The sequence below is a fragment of the Caloenas nicobarica genome, chromosome 31 (genome assembly GCF_036013445.1).
Source record: "Caloenas nicobarica isolate bCalNic1 chromosome 31, bCalNic1.hap1, whole genome shotgun sequence".
Lineage (NCBI taxonomy): Eukaryota > Metazoa > Chordata > Aves > Columbiformes > Columbidae > Caloenas > Caloenas nicobarica.
Genome location: NC_088275.1, coordinates 2,547,615 through 2,566,827, shown reverse-complemented (window position 1 = coordinate 2,566,827; position 19,213 = coordinate 2,547,615). Strand labels below are relative to the sequence as shown.

The window sequence follows — 19,213 nt, the reverse complement described above, 5'->3', positions numbered from 1 at the left end:
TGTCACCAAACCGTGTCCCTCGGAACCTCATCTCTGTGTATTTTCAACCCCTCCAGGGATGGCGACTCCAGCACTGCCCTGGGCAGCCTGTTCCAACGCCCCACAGCCCTTTGGGGAAGAAATTACCCCAAATTTCCAACCTCAGCCTCCTCTGGCGCAACTTCTCAGGCTGGTGACGAGGAACGAAGCCAGAGCTTCGCGCAAAGAGGCGAAACATCGAGTTTTTCCCTTTCTTCTGAAGCACAATTAACACCCCAAGGAGCACCGGGCTGATCTCTCCAATTGCCAATTGTCATCAAACACCCGCGGCACCGTTCGGTGCTCCACGTCACCCCCGCAAACGGAGATTAACGCGCGGCCTCAACCGAGCGCTGCGACTCGCCTGGATTTGATTGGGGACGTCGGGATAAAGGAGAAAAGTGCCGCAAAGAGGATCAGGGATTGGAGTTGAGGGGATAAAGGCGCAGGAGCGGACGGCGAGAAGCGAGACGAGGAGCTGGGGAGCCTGGAACCGCCGGCGTTTGGGCTTCGTGCAGAAATTGTCTCACTGGCCAAGGGGAAAACCTGCTGGGATCGGAGACATGGAGCCTTCTCAGCTTGACTTACACTCCGGAATCATTTGCAAAGAAGATTTCTAAAGGCCGTGGCGAGCGGGGTTATAAAAGAGCTATTCTTGCCTTAAAACTCACTTGGCTTTTCCAAAAAAACCCCTCACAGTGGCCAGTTAACTCCCCATAACTGACATACAGACACGGTTTACAAAAGTCCCAAAGGGACCTTTGCTTGTTTATTGGCTTTTTTCCCCCCCTCTCATCACTGTTAAAAGGGGAAGCACAATATGATGAAAATATAACGAGGTGACGTCAACAATTGCCCGTAACGAAGAGCGTTTCCTCGCCAAGGCCGAGATCCAAGCGCGGGTGGGAGAGCAGGGGAGTCGCTTAATTAGAAGTGAAAGGCGGGATTTAATCATTTATCACCTGCTATAAATAGGGGGTGACAGCGCGGGGCCCTTTTTAGCCGCTAATCCCGACTCCGTTCTCGCCGCGATTAACGGGACCCGCGCTTTGGACGTTCCTCAAGCGGAGCCGCTGGTCTTGAGGAGAATTACCCGATTTTTAATAAAACTCTGTCACGTTCTGGTACTTTGAACCTGGAAGCACATTCTTTCGATTTGCTGCTCCACGGGACAAGCGGAAATATAAAAATTGGTGTAAATTTGGGCATGAGGAGCAGAAGTAGTGATGGAAGAGATTGGAATGGTGCGAAAAGGAGGAAAAAAGCTCCCAAAATATGGGATTTGCAAAATCAGAGAATCATTTTGGTTGGGAAAAAGCTTCAAGATTTCCAGCCAACTTTATTTTTCCTATAAAACACAAAAATTTCAAGCTCTGTTCCCGTTTCCGTGATGTATTTTGATGTATATTAAATGTAGACGGAGCAGAACGGCAGATGAAATAGAAGCCGAGCTCCCTCGCGTCAGCTTTTCTGAAAAGCGACTTACAAGGTTTGCAAATAACTTTTCGTTTTCCATCGCCACCTGCTCCCCGTTTTGGGTATAAAACGCGCACGTTCGGTGAGCGCGTTTTTAGGAACGTTAATAACCCTTTTCCAAAACCGTCACGCTCAGGAATAATAACAGCAGCAGAATGAACAGCGCAGATTTTCTCTTTTATAAGTTGGCAAAATAGACCGAGCTCCAGTTGCACCAGTTGTCCCATGAAGGTCGAGGCTCCCGGAAAATGGGACATTACGGGGGACAGGGACACGGGACCCCCGCGGGGCTTCTGAAACAGAAATTACGGCACGTTGTTGTTGTGTTCACCCTGCCCAGGCCTGGACCTTCATCCCGGGTCACTCGGTGGGTTGTACTGGGGAGAAATTCCCGTGAGACGCAATTGCCCCCATCACTTTGTTATGCGCAGTATTGAAGTGATCTATTAATGCCGGGTTTGGGGTTTTTTTTACCTTTTGTTTGCTGGAAAACAGGATTGCCAGGGAGGGGCTGAACTTCTGCAGGTATGACGGGGGGGGAAAGGGGTTTAGTGCCTGGTTTGGGGGGGAAAAAGGGAGTTTAGTGCCTGGTTTGGGGGGAAAGGGGTTTAATGCCCGATTCGGGGGGGAAAAATGGAGTTTAGTGCCTGGTTTGGGGGGAAAAAGGGAGTTTAGTGCCTGGTTTGGGGGGAAAGGGGTTTAATGCCCGGTTCGGGGGGGAAAAATGGAGTTTAGTGCCTGGTTTGGGGGGAAAAAGGGAGTTTAGTGCCTGGTTTGGGGAGAAAGGTTTTAATACCTGGTTTGGGGGGCAAAAAGGGAGTTTAGTGCCCAGTTTGGGGGGGAAAGGGGTTTAGTGCTTGTGGGGGGAAGATGTGGCTTTGGTGCCCGGGGGGTTGGAAAAGGGGGGTTTAGTGCCGGGTTGTGAGGAAAAAGGGGGAAAAAGCAGGTTCAGTGCCTGGGAGCGGAGACGGGGCGTTTAGTGCCTGCGGGTGGCGGGGTAAGGGAGTTTAGTGCCTGGTAGGGGGAAAGACAAGGGTTTAGTGCCTGGCGCGGGGAGAAAAGGCCGTTTGGGGTTTTTCGGGGGCAGAAAAGGGGGTTTGGGGTCTTTTGGGGGCAGAAAAGGCGGTTTGAGGTTTTTCGGGGGCAGAAAAGGGGGTTCGGGGGCAGAAAAGGCGGTTTGGGGTCTTTTGGGGGCAGAAAAGGGGGTTTGGGGTCTTTTGGAGGCAGAAAAGGCGGTTTGGGGTCTTTCGGGGGCAGAAAAGGCGGTTTGGGGTTTTTCGAGGGCAGAAAAGGGGGTTTGGGGGCAGAAAAGGCGGTTTGGGGTCTTTTGGGGGCAGAAAAGGCGGTTTGGGGTTTTTCGGGGGCGGAAAAGGGGGGTTGAGCGGCTGGGGGCGGGGCCGAGCCCCGGGGAAGGGGCGGTTCCGGAAGGGGCGGGGCCGAGCTCCGGGGAAGGGGGCGGTTCCGGAAGGGGCGGGACCGAGCCCCGGGGAAGGGGCGGTTCCGGAAGGGGCGGGGCACGCCGGGAGGACTGCGGACTACAGCTCCCGGCGTGCCCCGCGGCGCGGCCCGGCTGCGGGAGCCGGGCGGGGCGGCCATGGACGCCGTGCTGGCCGTCAAGCAGTACGTGTCCAAGATGATCGAGGACAGCGGGCCCGGCATGAAGGTTCTCCTCATGGACCGGGAGACGGTGAGCGGCGCGGGCGGCGCGGGGCGGGGGCCGCGGCGGGGCCGGGGTGACGGTGTCCGCGCCTCCGCAGACCGGCGCGGTGAGCATGGTGTACACCCAGTCCGAGATCCTGCAGAGGGAGGTTTACCTGTTCGAGCGCCTGGACTCCGCCAACAGGGAGCCCATGAAGCACCTGAAGGCCATCTGCTTCCTGCGGCCCACCAAGGTAGGAGCCCAGAGGCCACCAGGGCCCGGGTGTGCCGGCACCGGCGCGACCGCGGCAGCGAGCGGCCCTGCCTGCGAATGGGGAGGAAAACCAGGAATCCTGGGGGCGGGTTTGGGACCCTCACGCCAGGAAAGGCCTTGAGGAGCTGCAGTGAGTTGGGAGAAGGGAACGGAGCTGGGGAAGGAGGTTGAGGTTGGAAATTTGGGAGAATTTCTTCCCCAAAGGGCTGCGGGGCGTTGGAACAGGCTGCCCAGGGCAGCGCTGGAGGCGCCGTCCCTGGAGGGGTTTAATACACAGAGATGAGGTTCTCAGGGACACGGGGCAGTGCCAGCCGTTACACTCCATCTTAAAGCTCTTTTCCAACCCAAACAATTCTATGAATCTATAATTCCATGTCAAGGGGGTACAGGTCACCACAAACCTTTCTTATTCCACATTTTTAAAATCTGCTCACCTCGGTGCTGTTTTTGTCCAGGAGAACGTGGAGTTCCTCATTCAGGAGCTGCGGAGGCCAAAGTACAGCATCTATTTTATTTGTAAGTACATCCTGTTCTGTCCAGTGAGTCCAACTTGCCAGAGACCGATCTGACGTTCAGCAGAAAATACAGATGCGAGACGCTGGGAGCGCCCCCGCTGACCGAACCGCACGAAAATCCAGGGAACGGGGGATTTCTAGTCTCTAGGTCACCAAATTCTTTTAGCAAAGGGTGGATACCTATAAGATAAAATAATTAAACCAAAGCAGGTTGTAAGAGATCTTTACAAAGCAACACCGTAAGTCTGCGTTTCTCCAATGTGGCTCATCCCTGAACATTTCTGGGGTTTTGGAGCTTCATAAGGTCAGTGCTGGGGATGAGGTGAGGAAAACAGAGGTGCATAAGATGAGAAACTGGCCCAAATTTGGAAGGTAAATAGTTCAGAGATGGGGTTTGGAGAGACTTCACGTGGCAGGGTTGGACTGAACCTGCTGCGCGGCGTCTCCTGGTGTCTGGCGCATCAAGCGGGTGTTTCTCATGCCACAAAATACTCTGTGGTTTTGGGAAATGAAGCAGAATAACTAAATCTGGTCCTCGGGCACAGGCATCGCCTGGGGAGGTCCTGGGGAATGAGTGGAGTGGCCTCTAGATGTCATTGCCGCTCTGCGGGGACGGCGCTGGGAGCGCGGATGCAGCTCTCGCTGCGCTCAGCTATTTAATGACTTGTTTCTTACGCATAAATATCTCCGGACTGCACCTGGGCTGGACGTGCTGGTGTTTAATTAGGCGGGTGTGAGGACAGACGATGAAACGGGGCGTTTAATCCATCGCTGGCTCCTTCTCCAGGGGAAAATCGGGTCATACGGTTCCGTGGTGGTTTTGTGTCACTCACAGAGCCTGCCTTTTCTTTTGCTGTTATTTTCTTTCAGATTTCAGCAACGTGATCAGCAAGAGTGACGTGAAGGCGCTGGCTGAGGCTGATGAGCAGGAAGTCGTGGCTGAAGTTCAGGTGAATTTTCAATATTTTCAGTAGATCTAATCCCAAAACACCAGCAAAGCAAATGTACAGGCTACTAAACTTGGTAGGGGGAGGACTCTAGTTCTTGGAGAAGAAGAGATGAACATACACGTGGGATTACAAAGTAAAAGAAAGAAAATCTCCTGTGTCATCTGGTTTTGGTGTCCTCTGGTTGTCAGAGCCGCTGCTGCTTCTGCCCTTTTCTTTATTTGTGGTGTCAACGAAGCTTCATGCTTGAAAAATACACCCGGTGGAGTCCTGAGCGCACGTGTAGGGATTTGAGAGGTTCAGGTGGAGGCAGGAGAAACAATCCGGGTGTAATTTGGGTGAAAATGCAGCTGCTGTGGGGCTGCACGTCACAATCGGCTTTTGCTTCTTGGCAGGAGTTCTACGGCGATTACATCGCGGTGAATCCACACGTGTTTTCTCTCAACCTCTTGGGCTGCTGCCAGGTATGAAAAAAAAGTGAAAAAAAGCACCTTGTTTTACAGCTAATAGACCAGTGGCCACAACAAACTGGGCGCAGTGGTAAGCTGGTCCTTACAAGGAGAGGAGTTCCGGGGAATTCAGCTCGTGGCTCCTTCAAACTCCACTTTGCTCTAGGGCTGTAAGAGTGGCAGCACTAAGAGCGGAGGTGAGTTTGGGGCGGTTTCTGCGCAGGGCCGGCACTGGGACCCGGCGCAGCTGTCCAGGAGCACGCAGGGACTGACCGCGCTGCTGCTGTCCCTCAAGAAGTGCCCCATGATCCGGTACCAGCTCTCCTCCGAGCCCGCCAAGCGCCTGGCCGAGTGCGTGAAGGTACGCTCACAACCTGCCAGCAACTTAGCAACCTGCTCAGATTTCATTTCACTTTTTTACGTGTTGATCCGTTGGAGAGAAATACCCTTTTTCAGGTGATTCGTGTAAATTCTGTCCTTTATTTTTGGGTGAGTCCCATCCCTCCTCTCCGCTCTCAACCAGAGAGCGGGTGGAAAACTATATTTCCCGTGAGCATCAGAAATCGCAGTAGGTTACCAGCGCCTTTGGAGAGCAGGTTATTATTTCTTCGTTAGCAGCGTCAATTAATACAGCAGCACAACTTATTTTCCACCAGCTCTTCGCTTTTTATTCGCCTGTATCCAAACCAAGAGGAAACGTTTCTCAGGTCTGTATCTATTATTTTTCATTTTCTTGACAGCAAGTGATCACTAAGGAGTACGAGCTGTTTGACTTTCGGCGCACGGAGGTTCCTCCGTTGCTGCTCATCCTGGATCGCTCTGATGACGCCATCACCCCCTTGCTGAACCAGGTGAATAATTTGGGTTGGAAAAGACCTTTGAGATCACCGACTCCAACCATTAACGCTGGCACTAAACCACGTCCCTGAGAACCTCATCTCAACTGGCTTCTGTTTGAGTCACAGCCTGAAATCTGTTAATTTATCTCACTGAGGTGATGATTTTCTTTTCTCTTTCGCCACGCTCGTTAGTGGACGTACCAGGCGATGGTCCACGAGCTGCTGGGGATTAACAACAACCGCATCGACCTCTCGCGGGTGCCGGGGATCAGCAAGGACCTGCGAGAGGTGGTTCTGTCCGCCGAGAACGACGAGTTCTACGCCAACGTAGGTGTCTCGGTGGGATCGAGTTCCGCTCGGGGTTTTGCCACCTAAAAAGAGCTTTGCAGTGAGCATTGAGGTGGCGATGTGAAAAATTGGCGTGGAACTGACTTGCTTTCTCTCTTGTTCCCCGCAGAACATGTACCTGAACTTCGCGGAGATCGGCAGCAACATCAAGAACCTGATGGAGGATTTCCAGAGGAGGAAGCCCAAGGAGCAGCAGAAGCTGGAATCCATTGCGGATATGAAGGTACGGACAATCCAGGTGTGACCCAGGGGATTTTTACAGCCCGTCCGTCGCGGGGTAGCGCAGATCACGACTTGCTGTCCCACCGCCAGTACCACCTGGGCACATCTCGGTGCCGTGCTGGTTTTGCGGAGCGGGAACCTCCTTTTTGTGCTGCATTTGTTACGGTGGTTCTGTAACGAGCGCCTCGATTCTGCACCACTGCAGCACGTTCTGCAAACCCGCTTATTCCGTAACTGCTGCGGAGAGCCAGCCGGAATCCCAAAGCCCGAGAGCTGAGTTGTTAAGCTCTGGTTTAAGTGCGGAGCTCAGTCCAATATGGACTTTAGACCTGAGCTGGGCCACTTGGCAACAGCGCAGAGCACAGGCTGTTGATTCAGATTTAAAGAATCCTGGCGATGTCTTTGGAGATTCCGTCTCTGCGCTTTAAGAATAAATCAAAAGCGCATCCAGAAATCGCAGTAATTGGAGAAATCCCACGGGCTCCCGGGGCTGCGGTGCCCGACATCCGCGCTCCCGCGCCGCTCCCGCTTGCGTTGCCGCACGTGAACCGGTGTGAATGCCGGCCGGGCCGCGCGCCCGCTGCCTCGCGCGTGGCTGCTGAGGCGGCGGTTGCCCCGGTGTCCCCGGCAGGCGTTCGTGGAGAACTACCCGCAGTTCAGGAAGATGTCGGGCACGGTGTCCAAGCACGTGACGGTGGTGGGCGAGCTCTCGCGCCTGGTCGCCGAGCGGAACCTGCTGGAGGTGTCGGAGGTGGAGCAGGAGCTGGCCTGTCAGAACGACCATTCCAGCGCCCTCCAGGTACCTCACGCTTCAAAACTGACCCTGAGCTTTGTCTAAACGCGGCCGGTTTGGTCCCGAACTGCCCCAGTGCTGCTGGCAGCCCGTGGGAGTTGCGCACGCGGACGTCCCGCGGGGCTGCGGCGGGAGGTGTTGGGATGATCCTCCTCCCTGCTTGGTTCAGATGGGGATGAATCATCGTTAATAACGGGCTCGAGAAGCGTCTCTGCAAATTCTGTCTTTACATTTCACGAGCCAACGTTCCTGCATTCTGTGCGCTCCATTGGCTCCTGGCAACAGGCACCAGTGAAAAATAACAACTGGGAGCCCTGTGCAGAATCTTGTATTTGTTGGGGAGAAGAAATGGAATCCTTGAAATTGTCTGAAATTCATTGAGCTGCTTTTACCTTTTTTTACATTTTTTAAAAATAAAAAACAATGGAAAGCCTCAGAAAGAAAAGATTTCTGTGGCAAAGAGGGCTGAAAAAGCCCAACAGAGGCTGCTTTGGCTGAGCAGAGCCGGGAGTTTGACCCGCGCTGGCTCGGGGTTCTGTGACCTGACCCAGGGTCTGTGGGACGTCGATAGTGACGGATTGTGGCTGCTGAGCATGCCCAGAAAATAGCGCTATTGTGGAAGTTCAACCAGCGATTCGGGATTTAAAACCAATTCCTACATTTTTTATAGCTAAGGTGGAAGTTAACCGTTTAACAGACTCCTTCACACAACAGCAGAGAAACAGTTTGGCTAGAAAATTAAGCATCTTCAACAGATTTAAAATACATATTTTCTTGGCTTCTGTTATTCTCCACTCCCAGTACGGCAATTTTAGACTTCAATTCCTCGCTAGATCATTGTTTCTAGATCCAGCTTGTGCAGTGTAAACGTCACATATTTGAGTTTGGATCCGTCAGCCCCTCGTGTCTGTGCTGCGATCTGTTAATTAATTAATTAACCCAGCGCAGAGCTGATTTTTGAAACTTCCGTGCTTGGCGCTGGAGGCCATTTCGGGAAATATTGGTTGACTTTTTCTGAAGTTCTCTCAGGTGCATTAGGAAAGGGAGGACGTGAAGGTCTGGTGGCGATGCAGTTGTGTCCCCGGCTCGAATCCCGGGGGTCGCTTGGCTGCTAATTTAGCTCTTAGTCTGCACTAACCGAGTATTCCTGCAGTTTGGAACGCGGAGAAGCTGCCCGCGGTTTGCTCACAGCCCAAAGGGCTCTGTTGGATTTCTCCCAACTGAAAAGCACGGAATAAAGGCAAAACCACCCGGTGCCTTTTTAGGCGAGAGATCGGTATCTCCGAGCTGCCCCGGGCTGTTCCCTAATGGCAGCAAAGGGCCAGGGCCACAGAAACAATAAAGAATGAGGCAGAGCACCAAATAAAGGCGGAATTGTCCTCCCGCTGATGTCACTCGAGCGATTGTTCATTTTGGTACAGCACACTTGGGCTGCTCTGCATCCCGACGGTGCTCAAGCCTGGGGAGATGGACGGGGGGCCGGAGTCCCGGCTGCTGGCGCGGACAATGGTTTTGCTGTTCGCCGCGTTGCCCTGCGGCGCGGGAGCGAAACTCCTGCCAGCAAACGTCCCCCCGCGGCTCCGGCCCACCCGCACAGGTGAATTCGGGCTCACCGAGGTTAACGGAGAGCCCCGTTGGTCCTCCTCAAAGCCAGGGGTTTATCCTGTATTTTGTGTGACCAGGCAAACAAATTACAGCGAATGGTAAATAATGCCAACACTTTCCCGACATGGTTTCGCTGCTGGATGATTCCCCGTTGCCCACCGGTGCTGGGAGTTTGGGGAGCGTTTGTTCTCTCAACTCCGATTATCTCTACTCTGACTCAACACAACGACTGGGAGGTTGCAGAGAGGAAACAGGAGCTTTTTGGTGTCACGAGGAGTTCTTATACAGCTCATTTTCAGTTTACACAAGCAGTTCTATCCTGCCATGGCATGTGCCGGGGATCAAACCTCTTGGGAAAGGGCCTGCACTTCAACAGGCAGCTTCTTCATTTATATTTATGACGGGATCATCTTTTCTTCAGCAGAAAAAGTAATCATCTCCGTATTAGAAGTAATAACTGTAGATTTCTGTATTTACCTCCAGTAATCTTTCTTTTCAGACTTTGATTCCTTTCTTCCTTCACTTCCAAGTGGTTGATACTTGCTCCTCCACTTGTCACATCCAGAGGTTACCTGAGATTTCGATGCTTCTGCCCCGCATCTTCCAAAAGAAAATGGAATTTGGGTCGTTGTCCTCGCTGGTTTTTTTCTTATAGTCAATCTGAGGATGGAACCCGCGGGCCAGTGTTGGCTCAGGTTGGGAAGGGAAGGGCAGAGATTCAAGTTTTGTGTCTGGTCCAGGAACCTGAGCTCACCCCAAAGAGTTAAAAACGGCCAACGGAATTGGGTTGGGAACTCCCAGCTTCAGGAAAACACCCAAAAGCAACTGGCGCTCCGTCGCACTCTGTGTTTCTTACGCCAGTTTCATTCTCTCACGTTCCTCCTGCAGGCGGATTTGTCGCCGGGCAGCGGGGTCCGTGTTGCTCTGATTTACGGTATTTTGAAGGGCTTTCTGCTCACCCTGCTGCGCCTGTGTCCGCAGAACGTGCGGCGGCTGCTGCGGAACCCGCGGGTGACGGAGCTGGACGCGGCGCGGCTGGTGATGCTCTACGCGCTGCACTACGAGCGGCACAGCAGCAACAGCCTCCCTGGGCTGCTCACCGAGCTCAAGAACCGCGGCGTGGCCGACAAATACCGAAAGGTACCCGCCGAGGTGGAAAATCCACCTTGGCCACGCTGTCTGCTTGGGATCAATGTTCCCGGCTCCTTGGCGGTCGCTGCAGCACCTCGTGGAGCCCTGGCAGCTGCTCTCCCGGGTTAAGAACACTCCTGTTCTGTTTTCTCTCTGTCTGTCCAGCTCGTGTCGGCCGTCGTGGAGTACGGAGGGAAACGGGTCCGGGGCAGCGACCTGTTCAGTCCCAAGGACGCCGTGGCCATCACCAAACAGTTCCTCAAAGGACTGAAGGTACGGACCTGCCACAGGTGAAATGTCCACACTTTTGGTCAAAATTACTTGCGTCACAGCTGTCAGAGCTTTAGTAATCAGTGCACTGGGCTTTTAGGCCATAATTCTTACTGAAAACCAAGGGGTTAGTTGCTGAAAAGCCCCTCTAAATCTGGACTTTAATGCGTGATGTATCTATCAGATGCCGCTGCTTTTTTATGCATCTTTGCTGATTTTCTCTCTCCCCGGCTGCTGTGCTGGATTAACCCGTAACCGGAGCTGCTCTCGCACCGCAGGGCGTTGAGAACGTGTACACGCAGCACCAGCCGCTGCTGCACGAGACGCTGGACCAGCTCATCAAGGGGAAGCTCCGGGACAGCCAGTTCCCCTACCTGGGGCCCAACACGCTCCGCGACAGGTACGGGGCAATTTGGGGCGGTTTGGTGGAACCGAGCGCGTCTGCTCCTCCCAGCGCCGCTCGCTTTGCTGTTCGCCTGGGGATGAACAAAACTTGAGCCTGGCAGAGAAATGTCTTGATTGCGAAGGTCTTTTTGTGTATTCTCAAGTAGGTGGCCCGAGAGGCTGAAATCATAGAATCATTTTGGTTGGAAAAGAGCTTTAAGGTGATGGAGTCCCCGAGAACCTCATCTCTGGGATCCTCATCTCCAACGTCATGAAAACGGGGGCGCATCTCAAAACACGTTTTCGTGATCGGGTTTGGAGGAAAACGACCCGCTCGATGGTTTGGCCTTAGTGCCAAACCAACGGAGCGAGGAATTTCAAGTTAACACTTGCACAGAACTCAGTGTAACAGCATCAGAGCCGCAGGCAGGCCGGCGACGCTCCCCTCGCGTCACGGCCTTGGCGGCAGTTCAGCAGGAGGTCAGGCTGACAGGCTTTGCATTTTTTGATCAAAGGGCCGCGGTTGCTGCAATTGAAAGGATTCTTTTGAACTATTTCTTTCTGTATTAAACATCACACTGGTGCAAGGGAGGAAAAGCTCCTGCTCCAAATGCAGCGCTGGAAATTGGAAAGAACTGGGAAGTGTTCAGAGCCGTCGGTAGCTGACGCGCGTCTGAAGGGACGGGCCAGGGATCCCCTCGGGCAGGGAACGCAAAAATCTCCTTTTTTGGCAACGTCAGCTGTGGAACCCTTTGGCTTTTCCATCCAGCTCCGCGTACGGCCCTGAAGATTTGGGCAAGCGACACCATGGCTAAACCAGATCGATTCTCTTGAGCTTAGTCTGGTTTTGGGAGGTGTTTTGGAAACTCTGGCCTTGTTCGTTCAGGAAAGTTGTTTTTTCCTCTGCTGTTCAATTGGCAATTAACCCAAGGAGATCCAGCCGCGAACTGGGCCTGAGGAGCAGAGCAGGGGGAATCGCTCACCGCTGAGCCCACTGGTCTGGGGGTTCTTCTGGAATTACTTATTCTGCTTCGCCCTGGCTAGAGGTGGTGATTCCCTGGCACTGGGGGGAGCAGCGAGGTCCCTGTGTTCTTTCGCCTCTGCGTGGTTTTGCTTTCTGCTCTGGGCGAACTCGGCAGGGTAAATGCTGGAGGCTTTGGGAGAGGCTGCAGTTCTGCCGCCGCTCCCCTAAGCCAAGCTTAAATCCTGCAAGGAAGGCAGGAATAATACCAAAGCAAAAAGAAGTATATTCTGCGCCGTATTCCTGATACCCAGCGATCCCAACTGTGCGGAAATTCGATATAATGTCCACGCAGGAAATTTTCTCATCTCGGAGGCATTTCCAGTTTATTTTGCAGCCCAGCACAGACCTGAGCTGTCCCATCCCACCGGGTTATCCTTCCTCCTGGGTTTCTCCATCCGATTTCACATCTTTGTGCTGGATATCGCAGACGGGTGAATTCCAGCTCTGCAGCAAGTGGCTGCTTGGAAAGCAGAGACAAGGTTTGAGACGGCAACAGAAAATTAATTGTGTGGAGACGCGGCCGCTCGGACTCTGCGGGTGACGGATGGGATGTGATCCGCACCTTTTAGCTGCAATTCTGCAGAATTCTCCTTTGGCCCTCTTTTTTCCCTCCTTTCCCCCCTCTCCCCTCACTCTCCATCTCTGTACCATCCCACGTCCCCAGGCTGGTGAGGGAACGGAACCTCCGAGGTTTAAACTGAGGCGTAAACCCCAATAATGGTGTGACCAGCCAGCAAACCCTGCGCCGCGCCGCTCGCGTCCTCGTTTGGCTCCAGATCAATGGAGTTCCCCCGCGGCAGCGGCTCCGTCATGCATTAAACATCAGCGCTGCAGCGCGGGGGCATCGCGGAGGCGGCTTTTACAGCCCGTTAGCACCTTGTGTAAACGTTCAGGGGAGACAACGTTTAAAAAGCCGTTTATTGTTAGTCTTGAGCGCAGAACATCACAAAAATGAGGTGGTCTGGGGAGAGGAATCGTTGCGGTCCGGGATTGATCCTTGTGGGTGTTGTCTGATCCCGTCTCACCGTTGGCGTTGTTATTTTAGGCCGCAGGACATCATCGTCTTCATCATCGGGGGGGCGACGTACGAAGAGGCGCTGACCGTGTACAACCTGAACCGCAGCACCGCGGGCGTGCGCATCGTGCTGGGCGGCACCACCATCCACAACACCAGGAGGTGAGAAACGCGCCGGGTCCCGCGGCTTCCGCGGGGCGGTCGAGGGACCTTCGCAGCGCAGCAAAACGGGCCGAGCGCAACTCTGCTCGCTGGGACCCGCTCGAGGTTCAACGTGCGTTTTACCAAGTCCAGGGTCAGGGAGCTCAATCTGGGTGGTTTTTGCTGCTTATAATTGGCCGCAGGCTCTAATAGGAACAAGGAGCCGGCGCAGCGGCAGGGATTCAGCGCTCGTTGAAACCTGGAGTGTTTGCCAGCGGCGGTTTCTTGTACCTGTGATCAGAGCCGAGCTCTGCGATTCCGGGTCGTTCCCAGTTCTCCCTGCAGAATGCAGCTTTCCACACTGGTTTGCTGGACGCTCCCAGTTGCCGTTCCGGGGAGGCCGGCAGGAATTTTTGGCGCCGCGCTCCTTTCCCTGTGACCGGGAGCCGCTGGAACAGGTGACGCAGGAATGCGACAGGTGACCCGCATCTCCCCCATGTGTCGCAGCAGGAAATTGGTGACATTTAAACCCTGGGAGCGCCCGCGGCGGCGTCCGGCAGCTGCGCAGAGGGAAGGCGGAGCAACGCTTCTCCACGTTTGGGGTGAAATTTTGAGGGTTAGCAGCTTTGGGAGTTGCGGGAACACTTGCTGTTCACACCCCGTGTCGTGTGTCCCAAATCCAGCTGACAAGCGCTTTATAATCTCAGTTACTGACAGGTGGACTCGGGGTGGCGAGGAGGCGAGGAACCCGCTGGCTTTTCAGCCCGTGTCCGTGCGCTGCGGCCGCGGCAGAGCCTGGCGGGGTGTTTATGAAATCCCTGCGCTTCTGCCCTTCCTTTGCACGCCCTAAAGGAGCCTCAGGCTCCACAAGTGCCCGCGCAGGAGCAGGAATTATCCCAAACTTCAGCTGCCCCTCTCATTGCTCAGAAAAATACCCAAATTCCCTGAAATTTGGCTCCTGCTTTAGTTTAATGTCAGATTATCGGAAACCTGCTGTGAGCACAGGAGCAAATTGCGTTGGCGAACTGGGTTACAAAGGCAAGTCTGGATTAGCCCACATATTGAGCGATTCTGGCCCAAATTACCCAGCTTGTCGACCTCCTGCTCCACAAGTGGCCTTTGAACTAAATCCTGTTTCAGCCAAGCCCAGAAATAGGAAGAATAAGAGATCGCTGGACATCCCAGCTGCTTTTTGACTGAGAAAACGGAGGAAGTTCAATAAATCGTCATCTTGCAAGGACACCAAAGTAAAACCAGGCTGGTAATCCACTGGAACCTCATGTTTTGAGGTGGGTTTTGACACTTCCCGACATTCCTGCTCCACTTTTCGCAGCGTCTGGTCCCGTCATCCACACATCGATGTGGCAGATTCGGCAAAAGCCGTCACTTTTTTGGGGACGGAACAGGGAAAACTCAGCGCCGGCTCCACGGGCGGATTTGTGTAATGAGTGGGATCAGCTCGTTAGGGCTCCGATGGTTTTGGCGCAGCCTTTGAATTATTTAGGGAGAAACGAGGATGCCGCCTCAAAACTTGCATTTCAAAGAATGAAGTGGGGGAGAAAAAGGAAAAAGGAAAAAACAAGGTTGTTGCTTTTTCTGGGTCCTGCCTGGGAAGCGCGGGGGGAGGATGAAAATACCCTAATCAGCGGCGTTCCCTGGGCGTTGGGGAAGGTTTCCTAAAAGGAGGCCACTGAAATGATAAAAAACCCGAATTTTTGAGTGGGGGATCTCGAGGCCTTTTCAAGGGAGGGCAGAGAGGAGCAGGACAGCGGAGGAATGAGGAGTTTAACCGCAATTTTAGCAAAACGCGTGAAATCACAGATATTCCAGTGCAGAGCCCCAGATTTCCCTGTGTCCCGACTCCTCCGCTGATCCCCGGCCTCCCTTTAATGAACTGTTGCTGATTTTTGCCGGATTAGGGTCGATATGTCACAATAAACAAGGCGATTTGGCTGGTAATGCCCGAGCCACCCGGGTAAGCGCGTTAATCCCTGGTTTTCATTGTTCTTCCCGCTCCAGCTCCAGTTGGGCTCAGCAGCCGTGCTTAGGCCGGGCTTAAGGGACAGCCAGAGTTAGCTTTATTTTTTACAAAGAGACAAACAAGCTTTTGGAGCTGGTTATGTTGGTAGAGCTGTAGATTTAAAGCGTATCTGCGAAGGAGAAATCGGCATTTTCTGGTGAATACACCGTAAGTCGATGCTTTAAAGCGTTGGAGGTGAAAAAATACTCATGGTCGGGATGAAAAAATCCCAGTTTTGGTGTGTGCACAGGGCGGAATCGCAGGGACCTGGTTAAATCAGGTTTTGGACACGGCACAGTCACGTTGAGGAGAATCTGCCGGGTCCCTGGGGTTCAGCCTCAAACCCCTTCAGTTTCCTTGGAAAATCATCCAGAGAGACTGGGATGAAGCCTGAGTGCGTGTTTAAGCCTTTTACTGGCTTCAAACTTCCTTGAGATCTGACTGGGTAGTGCCCAGAGGTTTCCGTGCGGCTCGGTATTGATTTAAGCCGGGTTTAAAGAGGCTGGAAATGGGAGGGCGGGCAACACCGAGGATGAGGAGCCGGGAGGAGGCAGCAGCGGATGAGGATGAGGAGCCGGGAGGAAGCAGCAGCGGATGAGGATGAGGAGCCGGGAGGAAGCAGCAGCGGATGAGGATGAGGAGCTGGGAGGAGGCAGCAGCAGATGAGGATGAGGATGAGGAGCCGGGAGGAAGCAGCAGCGGATGAGGATGAGGATGAGGAGCCGGGAGGAGGCAGCAGCAGATGAGGATGAGGAGCCGGGAGGAAGCAGCAGCAGATGAGGATGAGGAGCCGGGAGGAGGCAGCAGCAGATGAGGATGAGGAGCTGGGAGGAGGCAGCAGCGGATGAGGATGAGGATGAGGAGCCGGGAGGAGGCAGCAGCGGATGAGGATGAGGAGCTGGGAGGAGGCAACAGCAGATGAGGATGAGGATGAGGAGCCGGGAGGAAGCAGCAGCGGATGAGGATGAGGATGAGGAGCCGGGAGGAGGCAGCAGCAGATGAGGATGAGGAGCCGGGAGGAAGCAGCAGCAGATGAGGATGAGGAGCCGGGAGGAGGCAGCAGCGGATGAGGATGAGGAGCCGGGAGGAGGCAGCAGCGGATGAGGATGAGGAGCCGGGAGGAAGCAGCAGTGGATGAGGATGAGGATGAGGAGCCGGGAGGAGGCAGCAGCGGATGAGGATGAGGAGCTGGGAGGAGGCAGCAGCGGATGAGGATGAGGAGCTGGGAGGCGGACGCCCCGCAGGAGTTTCCAGCCAGCCCTTTCCTGCCCTTGGTCACACAGGAAGCCGGGGAGGGAGCACAAAACCAAACGGGGCCACTGGAAAACTTCCCGGCTTTGTTACTGGGGTGAGCGGAGCTGCCAGTGCCCAGCAGGTGCTGAGCTGAGCCCAGGAGGAGCCGCGCTTAGTCGGGCTGGAGTTTAATGATAATTGGTCACGTTAAGTGAGGATGTGAAAGGGCTGGAGCACAAGTGTGATGAGGAGTGGCCTAGAGTTGCGCCAGGGGAGGTTGAGGTTGGAAATTTGGGAGAATTTCTTCCCCAAAGGGCTGTGGGGCATTGGAACAGGCTGCCCAGGGCAGTGGTGGAGTCGCCATCCCTGGAGGGGTTGAAAATACGCAGAGAAGAGGTTCTCGGGGACATGGGCAGTGCCAGGGCTGGGTTATGGTTGGACTCTATGATCTTGAGGGGCTTTTCCAACCAAAACCATTCAGTCTGTGGTTATTTTGTGTCTGGATGAGTGAAAAGTTGTTCCTTGTCTCTTTGCTCGGCAGCTTCCTGGAGGAGGTGACGGCTTCTGGGTTCCGCGGCCGCGCCACCGAGAGCTCCCAAGCGCCGCTGCGGTCGAGCAGCAGACGGTGAATCCCGGACAAACCCTCGTCTGGCCCCCCAGAGCTCCCCAAAGCGCCGGATCCTCAACGGGAACCAGAAACATCTGCCCCGGTGAACCAGGACGTGCCCCGAACTGCGGAACCCTCCTCGTCTTCTCACAAACGCGGCTCAGAACATGCGGAATTGGAACGGGAACCTGCGGGGAAAAGCGTCACCGCGGACAAACCTCGTCCCAGCGCGCGGGTTTTGTCCCCGATGAACAATCCTGGCCCAGGCGCTGTGTGCGGCGGAGCTGATGGGCACGAGACGCTCTTTGCTCGTTGTCTGTATATTTTGAGTCCTGCTGAATCTCTCGTCTATTAAATGATTCCTCGTATCCCTTTTGTAGCACCACCGGGGTAGAAGTCGGGGCAGGAAGGGAAAATGTCGCAGGTGAAACACGTAACGGGGCACGTCATTTACGGCCAAAATAAACCAATTTGCAAGCGCTTGAAAGCCGCAGTGCGAGGAGAGAGCGGCCGCTGGGCAGGAACGCGGGAGGCGCGAAGGTTCAGCGGGGGGTTTAGGCTGGTTAGGCTGGGATTAAGGTGGGTTCACCCTCCCGCGGGAAACGCAGAGCTGGAGATCTTGAGGAGGTGCTGGAGAAGTTGCAGCTGCTCTGGCCCTTCCACTGGCTCTATAACCGGTGTCCTACGGCAGCTTCACGTTGGTTTGCCTGAACCCTGGCTCACGCCTGCCTTAAGCCAACGTGATGAGCTTGGCTCAAACTCGGAAGGTCTGAGGTCAGAGACGGGTTCCAGCTGCAGTTCTGCCTCCACTCCTGGAAAATGTCACGTATTTCAGCAGGACTCCTGCTCCATGTCGTGGCCCTTACACGGAAATTCAGGGGTCAATTCTCCCATCGTGCTGTAATTATCTCCAGAGACAAGAAAACCCACACATCCTAATTAAACTCAACTCCTCTCCGAAGCAGCAGTTTCACACTCAACATCCAGAGGCAAAACGATGCGGGGGGGTTGGCGCGTGGTGGCGTTAACACAGAAATAAACCGCGAGCGTTTGTTGTTCGGCTTTTGCAGCAAGAAGATATTTCGGTAACTGTTTATTATGAATCAACACGTCGCAGGGAGCAAAACTGCAACCTCAGGGCTGCAGCACAGAGGGTGTTTGGGGACGGCAAGCAGGACGCAAACGGGTTTTGAGAGACATTCTCTTCATTTTGCCCATTTTCAAGGTCCTTTCCCTCCCTCTTACATTTTAAGAACAACGATATATTTGTGCTCATGTAACAAAAGGTAGGAAAGAAGCGATCGCTGTAGTTTTGTAACATTATAACGGAAATACTTCTGGTTCTGTGGGCAGGTGGGCGCTCCCGGCTCTGGCCACAAGTTGCTTTTTTCTTAGAGACTTTTGATCTATCCTGCGACCAGAAACAAAAATGACATCGCTGCTGGAAATACAACCACCCACAAAGGTCATCAGACTCCAGGCTGAGTTAATTAGCAGCTAATAAAAGAGTAAATTCTTCCATTAGCTGTTTAAAAATGGTGGAGATGGGGGTTTTACCCCAGCACAAACCCCTCGAGGAAGCCCCAGCGAGGATCCCCGGGCCGGGCGTGCGCGGCGCGTCGGGTCCCGGTGCAACGCAGAGGGCTAGGAAGGAAAGCGCTCGGTGCGAAGGGCCCGACGAGCCCGTCCCGCTGCCACCGGCGCCATCAGCGCCCGCGCGACCTGCCCAAAACACAGCAAGATGGTATTAAATGTTATTAAATCCATTCGCGCGCTTTGTCGCGCCGGACCCACCTAAGCCAGGGCTAAATTTACCACCGAGAATAAGGGAAGGAACAAAGTGCTGAGCCACTTTTTAAATAAAATTGTCAAAAAAACCCCCACAACTATCATTATCCTCATGGTATAACTGGGGAAACGGAGGCACGACGTGGCAGTTCCTGCTCCGAGCGTCTCAGAGGGTGGATTTGAATTTGTTTTCACATCCCATGGCTCTGGAGAGCACGACGGAAACACCAGCGACGCAACAAGGAAAGACACGGCCCCCCAGCCCCTCACTCAAAACCTCTGCAGATACTCCACGAATTGCTTTGGTTGCAGAAGGTCGTGGTTTAAGAGGCATCGTCGGGATCCTCAACGCGTTCATTCCAGAGGATTTGGGTTGAGGTCTCGGCGTGGTGTGCGCCAGACCAAGGGGCGGCCGGAAGGGTTGCACTGTACAGCAGCAGCCGATGGGTTGATGGACAATTTCTCAACCTCTTTCT

At 54.1% G+C, this 19,213-nt stretch overlaps 1 protein-coding gene across 2 annotated transcripts; it reads left to right on the top strand.

The window, feature by feature from the left end:
• The first annotated feature begins 2,000 nt into the window (after positions 1–2,000).
• On the top strand, positions 2,001–18,012 carry VPS45 (vacuolar protein sorting 45 homolog). Of its 2 annotated transcripts, XM_065653755.1 has the most exons (16): positions 2,001–2,019; positions 3,116–3,181; positions 3,252–3,386; positions 3,862–3,922; positions 4,792–4,871; positions 5,264–5,332; positions 5,541–5,678; positions 6,058–6,168; positions 6,349–6,483; positions 6,614–6,727; positions 7,358–7,525; positions 10,106–10,264; positions 10,421–10,528; positions 10,804–10,925; positions 12,979–13,110; positions 16,884–18,012. In XM_065653755.1, exons 2-16 carry the CDS (start codon positions 3,128–3,130, stop codon positions 16,969–16,971), a joined length of 1,674 nt encoding a protein of 557 aa, XP_065509827.1. In that variant the 5' UTR covers positions 2,001–2,019; positions 3,116–3,127; the 3' UTR covers positions 16,972–18,012. The 2 variants fall into 2 exon arrangements, with proteins under 2 accessions (XP_065509827.1, XP_065509826.1); XM_065653754.1 differs by lacking the exon at positions 2,001–2,019 and having other exon boundaries at positions 3,003–3,181; positions 16,884–18,011.
• The last annotated feature ends 1,201 nt before the right edge of the window (positions 18,013–19,213 follow it).

Excerpts from the sequence above, each read along its gene's own strand:
- VPS45 (XM_065653754.1), top strand. The coding sequence starts at position 3,089 with ATGGACGCCGTGCTGGCCGTCAAGCAGTACGTGTCCAAGATGATCGAG. Across the intron at positions 4,872-5,263 it reads AAGTCGTGGCTGAAGTTCAG|GAGTTCTACGGCGATTACAT; the intron begins GTGAATTTTCAA and ends GCTTCTTGGCAG. Across the intron at positions 5,679-6,057 it reads GCCTGGCCGAGTGCGTGAAG|CAAGTGATCACTAAGGAGTA; the intron begins GTACGCTCACAA and ends TTTTCTTGACAG.